At 48.0% G+C, this 20,589-nt stretch overlaps 1 protein-coding gene across 4 annotated transcripts; it reads left to right on the top strand.

The window, feature by feature from the left end:
• The first annotated feature begins 68 nt into the window (after window positions 1-68).
• LOC112262401 (lysine-specific demethylase 2A-like) lies at window positions 69-19,380 on the top strand. Of its 4 annotated transcripts, none has more exons than XM_042329733.1 (21): window positions 69-287; window positions 6,112-6,250; window positions 6,479-6,557; window positions 6,703-6,749; window positions 9,020-9,198; window positions 9,397-9,503; window positions 9,692-9,785; window positions 9,929-10,082; window positions 10,277-10,392; window positions 10,530-10,656; window positions 10,920-11,152; window positions 11,320-11,397; window positions 13,193-13,444; window positions 13,682-13,816; window positions 14,082-14,165; window positions 15,021-15,053; window positions 15,154-16,343; window positions 16,936-17,099; window positions 17,202-17,348; window positions 17,604-17,819; window positions 18,000-19,380. In XM_042329733.1, exons 1-21 carry the CDS (start codon window positions 126-128, stop codon window positions 18,179-18,181), a joined length of 3,918 nt encoding a protein of 1,305 aa, XP_042185667.1. In that variant the 5' UTR covers window positions 69-125; the 3' UTR covers window positions 18,182-19,380. The 4 variants fall into 4 exon arrangements, with proteins under 4 accessions (XP_042185667.1, XP_042185668.1, XP_042185669.1 ...); XM_042329734.1 differs by lacking the exon at window positions 69-287 and adding an exon at window positions 665-1,660; XM_042329735.1 differs by lacking the exon at window positions 69-287 and adding an exon at window positions 4,135-4,277.
• Window positions 19,381-20,589: the final 1,209 nt, after the last annotated feature.

The raw sequence follows: 20,589 nt of genomic DNA, 5'->3' as shown, positions 1-20,589 counted from the left end.
GGATTGCCTTTGACATCTCTCGCCGTCTGTATATTGTTTAATTGGCAGGCCAAAGCCTCCAATTGCTGCCATCCACCCAACTGTGGGACCAATAGACAGCCGCTTCCGGATTACAACTGCCATGAATGGGCGGCTTTGCTGTAGCAACCCAAGACAGAGGTAGCTACCCAGAAAACGTGTCTCAGCAATGCAAAGCTCCGGGAGTCAAGACACAGCAGAAGCCAGGAAGCAGACTACGCAGACTGGCCCGGTCGACCGTCCTTGAACAGTTCTACTCAATCATGGTGGTGTGTAACAGATACATTTGATTTTTATGGGTTCATAAGTTGTATGGCTGGTCTGGCAATTTTTGTAAGGTTGAGTTGGGTAACACGATGTCTGAATTGCGTGATAGTTCATTGGCTGCCATATTGACCCCTTTTGTATGTTGACCAATTATTATTCTCGTCTGAAGACTGTAGCAAAATGGTCGCCAATTGGAGTTCGAGTCGTCCAATAACTTGCAATGTAATTGGTCATTCACGTGTCGTTTTCACTTTTTGTTGTATGTTTGTCCAATCCCTATCGACAATGTATTTCTGAGTGACATACTTACCGACCATTTAGCGCCTCGCCGGCATTGCTGCCTTTGGACAATTTTATTGTTGTAGGCGGGTCTTGAGAAACTAGTGGCGTTTTGTGACGAGATGAAAATGGCGGCGGATGGCTGACCGCCGACAATCGGATATTATACATATATAACTGCGATTTAAACCGGTGTTCTCTGTCGATTTTAACAGAACTTAATTGTCATTTAATATTACCCGATTTTTAACGATTTCCTAAACTCTTTGGCTGGAGTTTTCCAAAAGACAAAACGGAAAGTTCCCTTGGAAATAATAGGTTACTCGCTGTCTGCCGTTGCATTTTAAACTCGGACGTTCGTTTTAGTTTAGCTAACAGTTTGTTGTTCAGCATAAGAAAATGTGTGTGAACTAACGTTACTTGCCGCAAATAACCCAGGACTGGTAACCCCCTCACCCCCCTCACCACCCTAAAACTAGCCAGACAAGTGTCTAAATTGTATCAATTGTAAGCTACACTCTATAGCTAACTTTAGCTATAACCACGCTAAACGCTAGATAATGAACCACACTATAATCCCAAATGCAATATTGGCGCTATAAACACAAACTAAAACTTGTTGGTTAATCCCATTCTCTCGGTAGGGTTTTGTTTTGGTGATCGACAACAATGCTTCCCTTTAGTGGGGGATAGCTAGCCTCTTTACTATTTCACTAGCTATGTCCTAGTAGTAATTATCTATCGTTAGCTCTTTATTCGTACGGTGTTGTTGAATCAAATCAAAATGTCTTAACTTGGCTACATTGTTGACTGTATTTTAGATTTAGTTTGTCCGATTTGAAAGGCTGTTTTTAACCCGCAAGTGACAGTAGACACAGCTGATTTCTAGTAGTGCAATGTTTAAGTTAGCTTAGCTCTGTCAAATAAAGTCAAACTATATTTCCAATCACGAGTTAGTTGTAGTGTTCAGCAGCTTGACAGCGCAGTCAGGGACCCACGTGTATCGGCGAATCGCCTACCAAAGCAGTCCACTGTCTCAAGTAACTGTCCATAAAATATGGAAGATAAGCGTCGACCACGGTTCAGTAAGCGACTGGTAAGTAACTAGTTGGCCCAGCGTTATTTCAATGTCTCCTTGTTTTGTCTGTAGTAAGAGTTCTTAGCTAACGTTACTTTAGACTTTGGTGATGAACGATCTGAAATGGCATGGACTGCCGGTAGTCACTAACTATGTTGAAAGGTGCGTGTTATGGATATTTAATTATTTGTTGTGTGTTTTTTAAACCATGCATATGGATTGAGATGTTGGGATTATAAAGACAGTCAGAGGAAGTGAGTTAACGTTACTAGTCTACGTTTAAATTCCAATACCTCATAATTTATGTTATGGGAATAACTAGTGTTTTTTTTCCCCCTAAGTAACAATTTAATTTGTTTCCAATACCAAAAAGCTGAGAAGTTTGTCTCTGACTTGTCTTGCTTGATGGTGTCATGTAGTCCATATTGGCACTCTTGACTGCAATTTGAGAGAGCACGGAAAACAGGCTCTTTGGTCAAAAGTAGTGCATTATAAAGGGAAGCGGGTCTCATTTTAAGACGAGCCAGGTTCATGTGTTCATTGTTTGGGAGGTTAAACCCTGCCAGGAGTGTGCATCATGTCACAGTCGCGCCAAAACATTGTAAATGCAAACCGAGCAGAAGACATTTGGTTAAAGAGGACCAGATCAACTATGTCTGGAGCAGTGATCACAGGGTTGGGTTGGGCAATGGCTGGGATTAGTGTCAGATCTAGCTAAAGCCTTGAAAAGGAATATTGCACATTTTTGTTACATGGTGTGTTTTTGATTGAGGGTCCAACATGTCAGATAAGATTATTGATTGTGTTTGAGGTGAGTCATTTTTTTATATATTTTTTTGCATTCGATTGTAATTGTATTTCTGGTTTGTTATGGGTATCAGACAGGAGTATCCTTGGCTTCACGCCTGTTGAGTGAATTTGAATGTGTACTGCAGGGTTTAGTAAGGTGACTAGGATCTCAGCCTACCTGACTGTGTAGAATCTGGGTAGTTACAGGTGAGGTGAGACACAAAGGCTTTTACTAGACTGGACATTATGTTTGTAATGTACAGTGTTGTGATTGTTAAAGTTGCGTTTCAGACGATAGTCACGTTTGTCAGAGCAGAAGCAGAACATGAATCGCTCAGAGCAGTAGCCAGGCAGCATCACTCCTCTGATGCAGAGACAAAGTTTTATTAATTATGAATAGGATGAGATTTAGGCAGTAGTGGTCAGGTCTACATCTCTTAGTCTCTGGTCTGTTAGGGAGAGGGGGGGAGCTCTTTTTCTTTGCCTGTACTTTGAGCCATGCATCTCCAGAAGGCATATTGCATGCAGTACAACGGTGTAAGTGGATTGGGGGGAGTGTGTGAGTGAGTGGAGAGGACACTGGTGAGAGCACGCTGTCTGCTCTGTGTGAAGCGAGAGGAGAAGTTACTGGAGAGGCTGGCTGCCTGACTGGCCATGTGAGCAGAAATGCAGATGAAGGGGATGATGATGATGATGGGGGGGGGCACTGCAGAGGCGAAAGGATGACAGAGCTGGATAGACCGCAGGCCTTTTTTCCACTCAAAAAAGAGAGACGAGGGGGAGCGGAGGATGGCGAACAGAGATGCTGCTGCACTACGAAGGGATGTGGGAAAAGAGGAGGAAGAAAGATAAAGAGAGGGATGTAATGGTGACACTGAAGGTGCGAGGTGTGTCGAGTCTCTCTCCATCCCACAGGATTCCCCAAGGTGCACTGCAAGAGAGGGAAAGGGCAAGAGAAAAGGAGAGAAATAGAATCAAATTGAGAGGAAAAAGGATACTGGAATGCTGCAGTGAGGGGGGGGAGAGAGAGCATCTGTAGCCCTGCTTGTACTGGCTCCGAGACCCACCGTCTCTTGGCGATGATCTTTGATAATAAACATGGACAATGCGGTTAGATACTGCGTCGGCCCTTACCCACTCTGGTTGCTCAGGCGTCGTGGTGTGATTGTGTGGCTCAGGGTCGTCCATTGTTTCTTCAGTAGCTGAGTGAGTGGGCGACCTGGAGACCCAGGATCTAGACAGGGGCCATGGCTGTCCGTCGTTCCGCAGCCAAGGCATCTCCCAGACGGATCCCCCCCGCACCCCTCCAGACTGTTTCTCTCTCTAGAGTTTGTCGTCATGCAAGCTGAGTTCCCGCCTTGGGAATACTAGGTGGAGCTGGACACTGCGGTGTGTGTGTGTGTGACCAGCAGCTGGTCTGTGTGATGTCTCCGTTAAAGGTGGTTGGTTTTGCCGGGTGCTGTGGCAGCGTAGTGCGTCGCTGAGAGACGGTATGCTGTGTCATTGTCTGTGTCTCCAATGGCACCCTATTCCCTACGTCGTGTACTATCTAGGGAGCCATTTGGGTACACGCAGCCACTGTCCACTGTACTGGGCACTGGCCCAGGGGAGCACAGACGGACAGGCGCACTGCATTACGCCGCTCGCTGCAATTCACTGCAATGCCGTTGTGTCCGTCTCCTCTACCAAACCGCCTGAATGGAACAAAGCTCTCTCGTCAAACCAGGCTTAAAGATGGATAATGGATTTTGAATTTACTGGGCCAGGGTTGTCTTTTTGAAGGGCTGGGCTGCCCGGAGCCAAGGAGGATTGCGGCGGCTGGCAGATGGGCAGTGAGATATTGGAGGTAGGGCAGGTGCCTCGTGCTGCATCTGGTGTCACTGATTTGGCTGCTACAGCGGTGGATACTCGTGCTGTTTAATGTCCTGCTGTGGAGTGGCATTGGCTTGTGGCTGACTGGTGGACAATACAGTGAGGTCGTTTCACATTGTGCGGTGTTTGCAAGGAGTTGTGTGTGTCATGTTCAGGCTGAAGATGTTTAGAGGTGTGTGTTCAGGGCTAGCTGAGGATGTTTGTATGTGTAAGACGGGCGGAGAGATTGCATTCTCCGACATCTCTTATTGTTGTCACTGAGCTCTGGGCTGCTGGACCCCCCTCCCCTCCCTCCCAGGGTCAGCTGGTGCATTGCTATGGCAACCCTGGCCCACTCCCTGGTCCACTTTGTGTAGCTGTTAGCGATACTGCTAATGATAACCATCTGCTGGTAGATGGAAAGGCTTTCTGAAAAACCCTCTCAGTTAAATGTTAATTAAAAAGTAGCCTCTGCCTTTCTGGCAAAATGATATTGTGATTATTTGCGTCAATCCAATGGCCATTTGTTTTTGCAGACTCTGCAATCACATGAGCGCTACAGAAACACTGCTAACCAAAGGGCATGCACACTTGCTTTAAAGGGTAACTACACCCATAATTAAAAATGTCTTTGATTTTTTCCAAGACCTCAAAAGTAGTCTCCTGATGTGGTGTATCCATTGTTGTGCACTTAGAACATTAAATGTTGTTGTATTTCTTAAACTTAAAAAAAAAACACAAAAAAAAACATTTTAACAGAAACATGGAAAAACAAAACGGAGAAAATGGAATTTGGGGGGGAAATTATGTGGATTCAGGCCAAAAATGGACCATTTTATGGGGGCCTTACATGTCAGACAGATTGCTTTCATTTTATTACCTACCTAGGTTTTTTTGAAAAGTCCCCTTTGAACTCACCATGCTTTTTTTAATCATTGAAGCTGTCAACCCAATGCAAGGCGGTGAGAATGGATGGACACTAAAAGGGGGTTTACTATAACCTAGCATGTGTTATTGAGGATGATGAGTCGGGGTGGACATTGGATAACTAGATCATTTTTTCCCTCATATTTATCCAAATTTTATGTGTCCTCGTGAACTTGCGTTGCCAGCTGCGTTACAAACTTAAAATCTATGGACTTCTACCTAATATCTTATAAACCTAGGTTGACAATATTGAGCAGGGGAAAGGGGCATGGTCCTTAAGTCAGGTTTAGGGGAGGGTGGGATATTATCCTTCTATCATCTGTTGTGCCCTTGAAGCACTGGGTAAAGAAAGGTTCCAAGTACCCCCCTGTTCTTTCCCTCTCCCTTTATCCCCCATCCCCGAGAGAAGGGAGAGTCAGTGTGAGGGGAAATTAATATAGGCTACATTAGAGAATTGATACCCTAGTCTGAACATCAATGTACTGTGTGTTGTCTGTGTTGATATGGGTTTGTGTGGGTATGTTCATTCTTCCTTGCCCCAGTGTGTTGTTGTATTGCAACTTCAATCTCTTGGCACGAGAGCAGGTTTCTTTTTGTAGGAGGGAGCAGCAGGCAACTGTGTGGGAGCATTGTTAACACAGCCTAACGCTGCTGTCTTTAAGTAGCGTTACATTTGACAGAAAGACCTTAAAGAACCTAGAAGTATTAAGCCTAACTATTACAAAGTACCGTAAATACCCTAAAATAGTGCTCAATGGGATTTAAAGGGTTTACAGCTGCTGAACACATTGAGGTAAATCTCTGCTCTTTATTCCCTCTTCCTCACATTCCTCTTTCCTATTCTATTTTGCTCCCCCTCTCCCCCCTCCTCATCTCTTTCCTCTTCCCCCTCCTCACTCCAGCGGTCGGGCACGAGGCGGCGCTACCATGACGATGGTATCTCGGACGACGAGATCGAGGGGAAGAGGACCTTTGACCTGGAGGAGAAGTTGAGGAGCGAAAGGTTCACCTCAGACAGGGTGAAACGCATGGAGGGGAAAGGTCAGTGTTGGGGGTCATCGTAATCCTATATCTGTGTCCTTCTACAGTGGAGGGTTTGGCTGTGGCTAAATATTGGAGACATTGGCTGCGTCTGAAATTGCACCCTATTCCCAATATAATGCACGTCTTTTGACAGTAGTAGTATGCTATCGGGTTACAAACTTGAGTAGCTTTGAGGATTCCTGTTTAGTTTATGGATTATCTTGTGTGTGTGTGTGGTTTTTCCAGACCTCACGTTTGAGTACATCCAAAGAGGTGGGTTGAGGGACCCGATCATCTTTGAGAAGCCAGACGGACTGGGTATCAAGTAAGTACCCCTCCCCCCCCTCTCCAAACTCTGTTGGAAACGCACTCGCTTTATTCTCTCTGGGGCAATTAGAATGGCTGAAATTGTGTTAGTCTGTAAGTCTCCTTGAGTAGTATGTAACCCCGGTTTGTTGTGTTCTCTAAAGGATGCCAGATCCTGACTTCAGTGTGAACGACGTCAAGATATTTGTTGGTAAGATTCCACCCTCCTCCAGTGTTTCTATCCAAACACGCCTCTTCCCCTTTTTTCCAACTTCTTTCCTTCACCCACACTCTATCTATATGCTAACTCTTCCTCCATTTCTTTTGGCTTTTTAACACTCCCTCATTTACTCATCTCCTTTATTTCCCTCCCTCCCATTTTTAACAACACAGTCAACCAAACAAGCCTGCAGGCTCTAGTTTGATCTAATAGTGATATGGTCAAGTGCTGCAAAGAAGGACTTATAAAATCTGCAGCTTGCCCAGTGCAGAGCAGCATGTCTTGCCCTTCAATGTGCACAGGGGGCTAATGTCAACTGTCTGCATGTCAGTGTCTCTGCTCAAAGCTCAAAGAGAGATTGACTGCATCAATTCTTGTGAGAAATAGTGTTAATTTCCAAATTGGTTGTATAATCATTTTACATATAGCTCTGACAGGTGTACTTACCCACCAGACATGCCACCAGGGGTCTCTTCAGTCCCCAAATCGAGAACAAATTCAAGGCAATGCACAGTATTCTATAGAGCCATTATTTCATGGAACACCCATCTCAAATGACTCAAGCAAACTGCAAAAAATGTTGCTTCAAAACAAGACCTCACAGAACAAGGCCTCTCCCGATCTGACCTAATTAACTGATAGCCAGTATTCAGACCCCTTCACTTTCCCCACATTTTATCACGTTAGTCGTATTCTAAAATTGATGAAGTACCCCATAATGAAAAAGCAAAAACAGGTTTTTATGCATTGTCAGGTTAGATGGGGAACATCGCTGCACAGCTATTTTCATGTCTCCAGTGATGTTTGATCTGGTTCCAACCCGGGCTCTGGCTGGGCCACTCAAGGATATTCAGAGACTTGTCCCAAAGCCACTCCTGCGTTGTCTTGGCTGTCTGCTTAGGGTCGATGTCCTGTTGGAAGGTGAATAGTCTGAGCGCTCTGGAGCAGGTTTTCATCAAGGTTCTCTGTACTTTTCTCCATTCATCTTTCCCTCGATCCTGACTAGTCTCCTAGTCCGTGCCATTGAAAAACATCCCCACAGCATGATGCCACCACCATTTTTCACCATAGGGATGGTGTCCCGGGTTTCTTCCAGACATGAGGCTTGGCATTCAGGCCAAAGAGTTCAATCTTGGTTTCATCAGACCAGAGAATCTTGTTTTTTATGGTCTGAGAGTCTTTTAGGTGCTTTTTGGAAAACTCCAAGTGGGCTGTCATGTGCCTTTTACTGATGAGTTGGCTTCTGTCTGGCCACTCTACCATAAATGTCTGATTGGTGGAGTACTGCAGAGATGATTGTCCTTATGGAAGATTTTCCCATCTCCACAGAGAAATTCAAGCTCTGTTGGTGACCATTTGGTTCTTGGTCACCTCCCTGACCAATGCCTTTTTCCCCTGATTACTCAGTTTTGGCCGGGCGGCCAGCTCTAGGAAGAGTCTTGGTGGTTCCTTAATTCTTCCATTTAAGGATGATGGAGGCCACTGTGTTATTGAGGACCTACAATGCTGCAGGAATGTTTTGGTACCCTTCTCCAGATCTGTGCCTCGACACAATCCTGTCTCTGAGCTCTAAAGACAATATCTTCGACCTCATGGCTTGGTTTTTGCTCTGACATGACTGTCCACCTTTATATAGACAGGTGGGTGTCTTTCCAAATCATGTACATTCATTTGAATTTACCACAGGTGGACTCCAAGTTATAGATACATCACAAAGATGATCAATGGAAACAGGATGCACCTGAGCTCAATTTCAAATCTCTTAGCAAAGGGTCTAAATTCTTATGTAAATAAGGTATTTCTGTTTTTTTATTTTTAATAAATCACCCCCCAAAAAATCTATACCTGTTTTTGCTTTGCCATTATGGGGTATTGTGTGTAGATTTGATCCATTTGTGAATAAGGCTGTAACGTTACAAAAAGTGGAAACGGGCAACGTGTCTGTATACTTTTATACTTTTAGAATGTACTGTACTGATGTGTGGGTACCTGTCAGCAGGACCTTTTTGTTGTCCTGTTCTCATTTTAAATTGGTGTCGTTCAGTCCTTGTGCTGTTCTTGTCTGTTGATGTTCTGTATTATTTCACGTTCAGGAAGAGTTGCTGCTTCAGCAACAGTTAATGGGGATCCCAATAAAACACTAAATACACTCTGACCTTTCCCTCTCACCTTTTTGTCTTTCTCTCCTTTGTTCCTCCCCTCACCGTATCACCCATCTGTCTGTCCCCCCTCCTCTCTCCCCCCCTCCTTGGCTCTCCCAGGCAGCAGGCGTATGATCGATGTGATGGATGTGAGCACTCAGAAGGGTATAGAGATGTCTATGGCCCAGTGGCGACGTTACTACGAGACGCCCCCCTCCCAGAGGGACAAACTCTACAACGTCATCAGCCTGGAGTTTAGCCACACCAAACTGGAGAACCTGGTCCAGAGGCCTACATCGGTCAGTCTGATATATATATACACATAGGAACGCACGGACACTCACACACACACCGAGCTGACGATCCTGATCCGGAGGCCCGCGTTTGCCAGTCTGAGACACACACACACACACACAGGCATATTAGCACGCAGACACGCATATCGGCGCGCACACACCCTCCTGTCTGTTCTTACCTCCTCCTGTGTATCTTATCAGGTGGACATCATAGACTGGGTGGACAACATGTGGCCTCGGCACCTGAAGGAGAGACAGAGAGACTCCACCAACTCCATCACAGACATGCAGTACCCCAAAGTGCAGAAGTAAGGCTCAAATGTGTCCCCCAAATGGCACCCTATTCCCTATGTAGTGCACAACTATTGACCAGGGTCTTCAGGCTCTGCCAACTCCCATCACAGACATGCAGTACCCCAAAGTGCAGAAGTGAGACCCTCTCCCTCATCAACTGCATTCTCCTTCCCCCTTTTCCCTCCTCCAACCTCTGTTCCAGGTACTGTCTAATGAGTGTGCAGGGCTGCTACACAGACTTCCACATTGACTTCGGAGGTTCCTCTGTCTGGTACCACATACTGCGGGGAGGCAAGGTAAGAGCTGACGGCTTAATCTCACACTGCAAGACTTGACTCGAGTCTCGACTTAAGACTCGGACCCCTACGACTTGGGATTCGAGTAAGAGCGACTCTTGTTTCCCCTCACTTCTTACCTCTGACCCCTTGCTTCCTGTCAGGTGTTCTGGCTGATCCCGCCCACGCCTCAGAACCTGGAGCTGTATGAGGACTGGGTGTTGTCAGGGAAACAGGGAGACATCTTCCTGGGAGACAAGGCCCAGGACTGTCAGAGGATAGAGCTGAAGCAGGGCTATACCTTCATGATCCCTTCAGGTACCCACTTAATATGTAGTGAAATCTGGTGTACATGTATTGTAATGCCTTGGCAGCAGCTAATGGGGATCCATAATAAATATACTTTGAATTGTACTTGTGCTTTGGCACATACAGATATTTAGCCGTTTGAACTTCAACCTAGTCTTGTCTGTTCCTGTTTCTGATGTTGATCTTTGTTTGTGTCCTGTCAGGTTGGATCCATGCGGTCTACACTCCAGTGGACACCCTGGTGTTTGGGGGGAACTTTCTCCACAGCTTCAACATCCCCATGCAACTCAACATCTACAGCATTGAGGACAGGACACGGGTGGGTCACACACATTCTCCCATTTAATCTCTCTCTCCTAAATGTACTGAATGTTTTTATTCCTGAGCACTCGTAGAAGAGAAGTTCCTATGTATGTAGTGGAGGTTACTAATAAGTTGAACTTGGTGTCTGTGCAGGTACCAGCTAAGTTCCGTTACCCGTTCTACTATGAGATGTGTTGGTACGTGTTGGAGAGATACCTCTTCAGTCTGACCAACACTTCCTACCTCACGCCTGACTTCCAGAAACATTCCCTGGGCATCGGTCAGTGCCAGCACTACCCTCTCTCTGTTTCTGTCTTTCTCTGTTCTCGCTCTCTCTCTCACCCCCCCTCCCAACACTTCTCTAACCATCATTACTCTATATTAGGTAATTACGTGTGAATGACAACACGAGATCTATAGCTTGAAGCGTGCGTTCTCCGTATTACGTGTTGGACTACAAACCTTGAATTGCTCCATGAAGTGTCTTCTCTTTCCGGCTCCGCCTCTTAATCTCTCCGTCTGCCGCCCCCCACCCCCTCCCAGGTCTTACGAGAGACCCCTCCACCTGTGAGTCCGTCAACGGCCACACCCAGAGGGAGGATGAAGAGGAGGCTCCCCCGACGCGGGGCTCTAAGCCCGGGGTGAAGGTTCACCTGACGCCCTTTGAGCTGGAGGGGCTGTGGAACCTGCTGGGAAAGCTGGAGTCGCTGCCCTCACAGAAGAACTGTGTCCCGGCGGGCATACACAATGCTCCCGCGCTGCTGCACGACATCAGGGTGGGTACGGGGTGTGTCTGACGAGTTAAATATCCTAATATCAAAATGGATGCATGCAGGGCTGACTGTAAGTCACTTTAGATAAAAGCGTCTGGTGATTGACATGTATTATAAAGTGTGTGTGTGTCTTTTTTGTTCACGTATTAACCTTCCTGTCCTCTCTTAAGGCCCTGCTGAAGGAGCATGCTAATGACATCCCCAAACTGTCCTACACTGGGAAGCCCATCGTCAAGTGGCCCACTAGGGTGAGAAGGACACGCCACATTCAGTCACATGCTCATAGTAACCGTTTACACTCGTAGCCGTAAACGGGTTCAGATTGGCAGGTTTGGCCACTGATAAGCGCCTTAATTGGGACGCCAGCGGCTGTACGGTAACATGCTGTACCTGACGTCAGAGCTCAGGTTCTCCACTTCACGGCTCCTGATAGCCATTATAAACTTGAGCACCGCACGACAAGAAGTTGACCTCCCACCCTTCCTTTTTTTTGGGAGGGGGGGGGTGTGAGTGATGGAAATGCATTTTAAATTGAGGACTCAATATATTTTGAAAGATGAAGTGTTGAGGTTGATAATAAATATAGCTTTGACATCATACAAGCCAAACACCTGAGTCCAAATGTGAACTGCACATTTCCATATAAAACTCATGTCATATACAGTGTTAATGATCACTGTTTGAAGTATAAGATGGCATGGTGTCATAGGCTCATTCTGTTCAGAACAGGGTATGTTTGTCTATCGAAGAGAATTTCTAGGCGCGTCACGCACACGAATGCACTCCCGACTCCGTTCTACGCACACCGAAATTCCGATCTGTTTCTCTGAATTGCCGTGTGAAAGCCTGACACCGTAAGATCGCATTTGACAACTTAGCCAATCATGTTGGCAGTAGAAACAAGTTTTCAAGTGATGCACACTTGACCCAGATTGCAGTTTATAATGAGATGTTTTTGGACAGTGTGAACCACAGCAGTAATTGTGTGATGGCGGGGACACAGGGCTGTGTTCCAAACAAATCATCTACAAGTGTACCTGCTCTAGTTCCTCAGCGGCACAACTAGGAGAGCTCAAAAAGGACCTTTATATAGTTGAAGACTCTTCACATAAAAGTGCATTGAATTGAATAATAATTATTGAAAAATATATTTAAAAAAATTATGTTACAGAAGTATCCAGATTACAGTAAATGTTAAATGCACATAAAATCAAGTTTACGCGCCCAGGCTCTGTCGTAACCGGCCGCGACCAGGAGGTCCGTGGGGCGACGCACAATTGGCCTAGCGTCGCCCGGGTTAGGGAGGGCTTGGTCGGTAGGGGTGTCCTTGTCTCATCGCGCACCAGCGACTCCTGTGGTGGGCTGGGTGCAGTGTGCGCTAACCAAGGTGGCCAGGTGCACGGTGTTTCCTCCGACACATTGGTGAGGCTGGCTTCCAGGTTGGATGGCACTGTGTTAAGAAGCAGTGCGGCTTGGTTGGGTTGTGTATCGGAGGACGCATGACTCTCCCGAGCCCGTACGGGAGTTGTAGCGATGAGACAAGATAGTAGCTACTACAACAATTGGATACCACGAAATTGGGGAGAAAAAAAGGGGTAAAATCCCCCAAAAAAAAAAAATCAAGTTTAATGTTTGGATTCAATCTTGTCAGGTAAACTTGTCCTCAACTTTGGTTGAATAATTTTCCCATCATAACCCATAACTGTTGCTACCATTCTTATGCATTTTGTTCTGTGAGAACCATTTCAATGTAGCCCTGTCCATATAGGTCTCTACCCACAAGTCTGAAGGGTTAACACGCTTGTACTGTACATTGTCATAAGACGAGAGCGACTCATGCCACGTTCTTAGACTCCTCCACACCTCAAACGCTTAAAATCCATGTTACTTATCTGACTCTCAAATTCGAAGGGTCATTTAATCCACAGAGGGATGCTTTTCCAGACAGAGATTAATCCTTGTGCTGGACTGTTGCCTGCCTTCGCCTCCTAAAACTTTGAATGTATCTTTATCCCATTCATTCTCATCCCCCCACCCTTCCAGCCGCCGTGGTACCAGCCTCCTCCCCCTCCTCCCCCGGTGGCTCGTCCCAAGCTGTCTGCCACGGTGGTGACCCCGCGACCCCAGAAGCCCGCCTCGTCCATGTCCGTGCTGCGGCGGCGGCGCGTGCGGTGTAAGCGCTGCGAGGCGTGCGTCAGGACGGAGTGCGGGGACTGTAACTTCTGCAGGGACATGAAGAAGTTCGGCGGGCCGGGGAAACTCAAACAGACCTGCGTGCTCCGACAGTGTCTGGCGGTGAGAGAAAGGGGGGTGTGTTTGATCTGTGTGAGCTGTCAGATTTGTACAGTCGAAGCATTGTCACTCTCCCTCTGCTAGCTGTGTGTGTCACTTACTGCTTTGATTTGATGCCTGTGTCCTTACTCTATCTGTTTCCTAGCTAGTATACTATGTGTGTGTGTTTTTGATTCATTCTGACAGAATATACTAGTCTCTGTGTATTAACTCCTCTCTCTCTCTCTCTCTCTCCCCCAGCCGGGTCTGCCCCTGTCAGTGGTGTGTGAGCTCTGTGGAGAGGGGAACCAGGAGGGAGGAGAGGGGCCAGTCTTCGCCCTCACCCTCATGGAGTGTTCCAACTGTGCCCAGATAGCCCACCCCGCCTGCCTCAAGGTAACCCCCGACACACTCCTCAAACTATACTTTACCTTCAAGTTTCAGCTTCATCTTACTCACCAGAGCTCTCGCAATCTAATCCGCATTCAAACATGCATGACCACACACACAATCACTTTTTTGTTGTCTTGTGACATCAGTACAGATGGAGGTTAAACTCTCCCTCTTACCTCTTTCTTTTTGTTCTCAAACAAAATGCTCTATACCTCTAACCACCCTTTTCTCTCTCCCTCCACCTCTCGCTCTCGCTCTGTCTCTCTAGGTAACAGGGGAGGGTGTGGTGAACACAGATCTGCCCAGCTGCTGGGAGTGTCCCAAATGTGTTCTGGGAATCACCGATACTGAGGTAGACCCCCCTCCTTTATCTACACACACTCTCTCTCACACACACACACACACCACTGTGTCCCGGCTAGCTAACGGCCGTGACTCTCTCCCTGTGCTGTGTGTCAGTCTTCGGGTACCGATGATGATGACGACAGCGGGGCGTCCGTTGGCCTCGGCGCTGGCGCAAGCACCCTCTCCCCCGCCGCCCTCTCCTCCTCCCAGGGGCCTCTAGGGGTCTCCATGGAGCCAGGCTCTGCTCCTGGGTTGGGGGACGAGGGCTGGGGCAGGGCGTTACTGCTACACCCAGGGCTGGTTCCCAACCACCCCCCCTCCTCCTCCTCCTGGTCCTCAGAGGCGCCCCTTCCCTCCCCTGGTCAGCTACTACCACAGCAGCGCGGCCTCAAGCGGGCGGGGAGATGGGCAAGCGGGCGCAGGAAGAGGGTGAGAGGCCTACCGCCGCCACCGTCCTTCCCCCCGCCCGTTACATCATCATCACGCGCCTATCGCTGCTCTGACTGACGAGGGGAGGGGCTGGGGGAGACGTGGTGCTTTGGGCTCCACAAATACTGGGCGAATGCAGAACCCTTTGCTTTAGGGTTGATATCAGACCTGAAAAGTATTTTGAGGTTTTCAACCCTTTGAACCCAGGTCTAGTCCATATGAGACAGTATTTGTGGAGCAGAAAGTGTTTGTAGCCTGAACGAAAGCCCAAAGCATGCGGAGGTTGAGTGAGAGAAACGGCGGCTTGTGATGTGAATGTTCTTGTCTGTCTTCACAGTGCAGCAGGCATTATGTCAACAGAGATGTTACAGTATTCAATGAACAGTGAATTTCTGTTGCATTGATGTTTTTCTTATTTGTTTTTTGATTTCAGGTGAAAGGGGACAAGAATAAAATGTTACATGCGGTAAGCATGCCAGCCAATAAAAATGTATTCAATTAAACCGAAGACCGTTTTTCATCCTTACCCTAACTGATACTTCGTTCCCTCTCTCCATTCCTTCCAGAAACGCAAGTCTTCTTCGTATCTCGACGGCCGCATAGCTAAGATCTACCGTCGCGGTGGTCACAGCGATGACTCGGGCAGTGATGATGATGACGACGACGATGATGAGGATGATGATGACGAAGGCTCCAGGGGCGGAGGAGGCGGCGTGGGAAGGAAGATGTCCGGACCACGCCCTCGCGGCAGTGGTTCCGCCTCTCGAAGAGGCTACGGGACTGGGAGGCGAGGCATTTGGAGAGGCTCCTCCCACAGAGGGGCAGGCCGTGGGAGCGGGCTGGCCCCTCACTCCTCCCTGAAGATGAGGCGTGGCAGAGGGGGGCTGGGGGTGGGGCGAGGGGACAGGGAGAGAGGCGGGAGAGTGCGCCTCCGGGGAGGCACCAGGATGCAGAGACGCAGGGATGAGTCAGAGGAGGACGACAACGATGATGATGATGACGACGATGAAGATGACGACAGCGAGGAAGATCCGCAGCATCACCACCGGCATAAAGATCACCGGCAACGCCGCAGGCGGAGGAGAACGGACGACGAGGAAGACGACGATGAAGACGATGATGAGGAAGACAGCTCGGCCCGGGACCTGGAGGGGGAGGATGAGGACGTGGACGATGAAGATGAGGATGAGGAAGACGACGAGAACCAGTCAGACTCCGAACCAGAGCCTCCTGTTCTCCTGGTGTCTGACCTTAACGACGACTTCCTAAATGGCTCGTACCTGACCGTGACCCTACAGCGCCCCCCAAGGGCTAAACGCCACCCCGGCTCCATCGTACCCAAGCTGGAGGCCGCCATGTCTCCCAGAACCCACGGCGGCGGTCCAGGTTACGTCCAGCATAAAACCCTCGGGAAGACGCGGCACAAAAACGGCACGGTCGCCGCCGGCAATGGCCTGGCCCAGCCCGCCAAGAATCCAGTCGGCCGGCCGCCGCGTCACCGTATCAACAATCCCCACGGCGACACAGCAGACAGGGAGAGGGACACTGCCTCTCCTTCCTCCTCAGACTCCTCGGCCTCCCCCACCCCTCCTCCCCACTCCTCCCACTCTCCTTCCTCGCTCTTGTCGCTGCCCTCTTTCAAGGATGTAGGAAATGAGAAAGGAGGGGAGAAGGAGGTGTGGGTGGCGGTGTTCCTTTACCTGAGCAGAGCCGAGCTGGCTAGCTGTATGACTGTCTGTAAGGCCTGGTACAAATGGTGAGTCACACCTGTCCCTCTGTTATTAGAGTAACATTCACAGCCATTCGCATGGCTTGTTTTAGTGATTGGGGGGGGGGTGTATACAGTTGCATTTTGGGCTAATATTTTTTGGCGATATATCGTATTAACAATATCGCAATATTATTTTTGTGCTTCTTTTTCCTTCAAGGCTTGTTCTCTGTTCTCCGCAAATGTTGTTTTCAGCACTTATTTCCATTACTGATTTTAAAACTCGTTTTCTCGTGGCTCTGAGCAAAACGTTTGGAACATCGAATCGCATTAAAATCGCAGTATCGAATCGCGTTACAAATAGAATCTCATCGGCACCGAAGTGTCGCGATAATATCACATGGTGAGCTCCCTGGCAATTATCAGCCCTACTTATTGTTTCTATAGATAAAGGAGTTTATTTCCTGTTTCGGTGATGTCATTTTTATGGCTGGGAAAATACTTAAGCTTTGTTGAACCAGAAACGGGAGACATCCAACAAGACTGTGTCCAGATCCTCATATCTTTACCCCCCCCACCTCCACCCTGCTGGATTCCCCCTCTCCTTTCCTGCCCTCCTCCTTCTCTCTCCTCTCTGTAGGAGTTGTGACAAGCGTCTCTGGAGTGGTGTGGATGTATCGCGTTGTCCCTCGCTCTCCTCCCAGGCCCTGCAGGGCATCATCAAACGCCAGCCCACCTCCCTGGACCTCTCCTGGACCCCTGTTTCCAAGAAACAGATCACCCTACTCATACACCGCCTGCCAGGTAGGACACACACACCTCAACCCTGCTGCCTGTCTGGTACACACACACACACCTGAACATTGCAAGATGAATTAACCTTCCCCACCTCCTCTCCTCTCTCAGGTCTGAAGGAGTTGATGATAGCAGGTTGCTCCTGGTCGTCCATGTCAGCCCTGTCCACCCCCAGCCTGCCGTGCCTCCGTACCCTGGACCTGCGCTGGGCAGAGGGGGTCAAAGACACCCAGATCAGGGACCTGGTCACACCACCAGGTCACTAGTCAATACTAACTGACTGAGGTGTTAGGAGTTACATCTCTCTCTCCTTTTCCGACAGGCTGTTGTAACTGCAGCAGGCCACCGGTTTGTGGGCGTGCGGGTGTTTTTGACTAGTTGTTTCTTTTGGGGGAATTATCTAGCTGCCTCACTTCCCCTATGATAAATGAATCTAGTGTTTTAGGCGGTTGGGTTGGCAAGTAAGTATTTGTATTGAAGGGTGTACTGTATCTAACCCCTCTCTCCCTGCAGGCTGTGACAGTCGGTCTCGGCTGCGTGGCTGTGTGGTGCTGCGTCTAGCCGGCCTGGACATCAGTGACTCCACCCTGAGGCTGATTCTCCGTCACATGCCCCTGCTAGAGCGGCTGGACCTGGCCCACTGCGGAGACCTCACGGACCAGTCCGTCTGCCTGCTCACCGCCGCCGGCACACACACGCGTAACACACTCACGGAGATCAACCTCTCAGGTAGGCGCATGCATACACACACACACACACGCATCCCATGAAAAACATAGAGATTAACCTTGGAGGTACACACACCCACATCGCAATCCCTGAGATCAACATCGCAAGTACACACGCTCATTTCCCTCGTACAGGTTGTATGCCTCTACCTGTGTCACAGACCTCCTCCTCCTCCCCCAGGCTGTAACAAGCTGACGGACGGCTGTCTGGCGTACCTGAAGAGGGCGTCTGGCCTGGCGCTGCTGGACCTGCGGGGCTGCAAAGGTGTGACGCGGCGGGGCTGTGAGGGCTTCATCTCGGACCTCTCTCACTGCGTCCTGTTCTGTATGACGGAGGAGAAACTCATCCAGAGGATATCATAAAACTGACCACCCCCCTCTCGTTCGTACCCCTACGCAAGGGGCACAGAGACCCCACACCAGCCAGGCAGGGGGAGCAGCAAACACCCCTCCCCCGATACGGAGAACAAGCGCTCCAGAAAAGGGGGGGCAAGAAAAGGGTGAAAAGACGTTCACACTCCTCACTTAGGGTGATAGAAGGAAGACATGGAGGGAGAGGGTAGACTGTGCTGTTGCAGCATCATGTGTTTATTAGGCGGGTTAGGAGTTATGAATAGCACAGACACTTGTTAGTGTTGTTCACTCTACATGGCTGAAAATGGGAACCCGATGGATTGAATGTGCGTGTTTGTACGACGTGGTCCCACAAAGCGGTAGAGTGAATCAGGGTATAGATTTCAGAGGGGGTTGAGAGGGAAGGGGACTGGAGAAGATTCCGGACATGACTGGTGTCCCACTAGGTCTAGACTCTATGCTGAACTTTCCATGGACTCCTTGGGAAACCGAGCCGTCGAACGGGTGCCAAACCTGTCCTAGAAACCCCCCCGCCCCGCTGTCCCTCCTTCTTTTCGCACCATCCTCACCCCTCTCCGTTTGATACGCTCACAGCCGTGAGTTTTGTTGGATGAAAACCGTACTGTATCGCTCATTAGGGTGCGTCCCAAATGGAGCCCTAGTTCAAAAGTAGTACACTATATAGGGAACAGGGTGCTATTTGGGACGAATACATAGTCTCTTCAGTTTTACTTGACTCCCTTTTCTCACTACCAGCCACTACAGGTCTTAACGTTATAGTCTTCGAATTCCCTCATTTGACAGAATATTTTCCTCCTCCTGTCGTATTCATCTCTTTCCTTTGTCAGTCCTTTTCAAAGGTGTAACGTTTTGTTCATCCCTTCGCTCTATCACCCATAATGTTATTGTTGAACCGGAGGGCTCATGGCATACGTCCCAAATGTCACCCTAGTCCCAGTATAGTGCACTACTTTTGAAAAAGTAGTGCACTATATAGAGAATAGGATACCATTTGGGACGTGACCTTGATCTTGGTGAATTGTGTCGGTTGCCCTACTGCAGTTGCTCAATGGGCCTGGAACATGTCTGTAGCATTGCAATCAATGATATAAATATTTTCTGAAATGTTTTGCAGAAATACTTTTTTGTTTGTTGTTCATTTGTGGTTTTTACAAGAAAAAAAGAGAAATAAAACAAATCTTCATTGAGTAGTGTGCGAGCACGTCTTGATTTTTAAATTAAATGGAGGTCAGTAGCCATATACAGTACCATTTAAAAAAAAAAAAGTTTGGACACCTACTCATTCAAGGGTTTTTCACTTATTCTACAATGTAGAAAATAGTAAAAATAGAGAAGACATCAACTATGAAATAACACACATGGAATCATGTAGTAACCAAAAAAGTGTTAAACAGATTTTAGATTCAACGTAGCCACCCTTTCCCTTGATGACAGCTTTTCCAACAGTCTTGAAGGAGTTCCCACATATGCTGAGCACTTGTTGGCTGCTTTTCCTTCACTCTGCGGTCCAACTCATCCCAAATCATCTCAATTGGGTTGAGGTCAGGTGATTTTGGAAGCCAAGTCATCTGATGCAACACTCCATCACTCTCAAATAGCCCTTACTCAGTCTGGAGGTGTGTTGGGTCATTGTCCTGTTGAAAAACAAATGATGGTCCCACTAAGCACAAACCAGATGTGATGGCGTTATTGCTGCAGAATGCTGTGGTAGCCATGCTGGTTAAGTGTGCCTTTTTAAAAAATTCTAAATAAATCAGTGTCACCAGCAAAGCACCACCACCTCCATGCTTCACGGTGGGAACCACACATGCGGAGATCATCCGTTCACCTACTGTCTCACAAAGACACAGATATTGGAACCACAAATCTCAAATTTAGACTCATCAGACCTAAGGACAGATTTCCTCCGCTCTATTGTCCATCGTGTTTCTTGGCCCAAGCAAGTCTTCTTGGTGTCTTTTTAGTAGCGGTATCTTTGCAGCAATTTGACCATGAAGGCCTGATCCACACAGTCTCCTCTGAACAGTTGATTTTGATGTCTGTTACTTGAACTCTGAAGCACTTAATGAACTTATCCTCTGCAGCAGAGGTAACTCTGGGTCCTCCTTTCCTGTGGCGTTCCTCATGAGAGCCAGTTTCATCATAGCGCTTGATGGTTTTAGCAACTGCACTTGAAGAAACTTTCAAAGTTCTTAATGTTCCGTATGGACTGTCGTTTCTCTTTGCTTATTTGAGCTGTTGCCATAATATACCACCCCTACATTGTCACAACACAACTGATTGGCTCAAATGCATTAACAAGGCACACACGTTAATTGAAATGCATTCCAGGAGTCTACCTCATGAAGCTGGTTGAGATTATGCCAAGAGTGCAAAAGGTGGCTACTTTGAAAAAT

Source organism: Oncorhynchus tshawytscha, linkage group LG11 (assembly GCF_018296145.1).
Source record: "Oncorhynchus tshawytscha isolate Ot180627B linkage group LG11, Otsh_v2.0, whole genome shotgun sequence".
In the NCBI taxonomy this organism is placed as follows: Eukaryota; Metazoa; Chordata; class Actinopteri; order Salmoniformes; family Salmonidae; genus Oncorhynchus; species Oncorhynchus tshawytscha.
The sequence above is the reverse complement of the archived record's forward strand: the minus strand, read 5'-3'. Positions and strand labels throughout refer to the sequence as shown.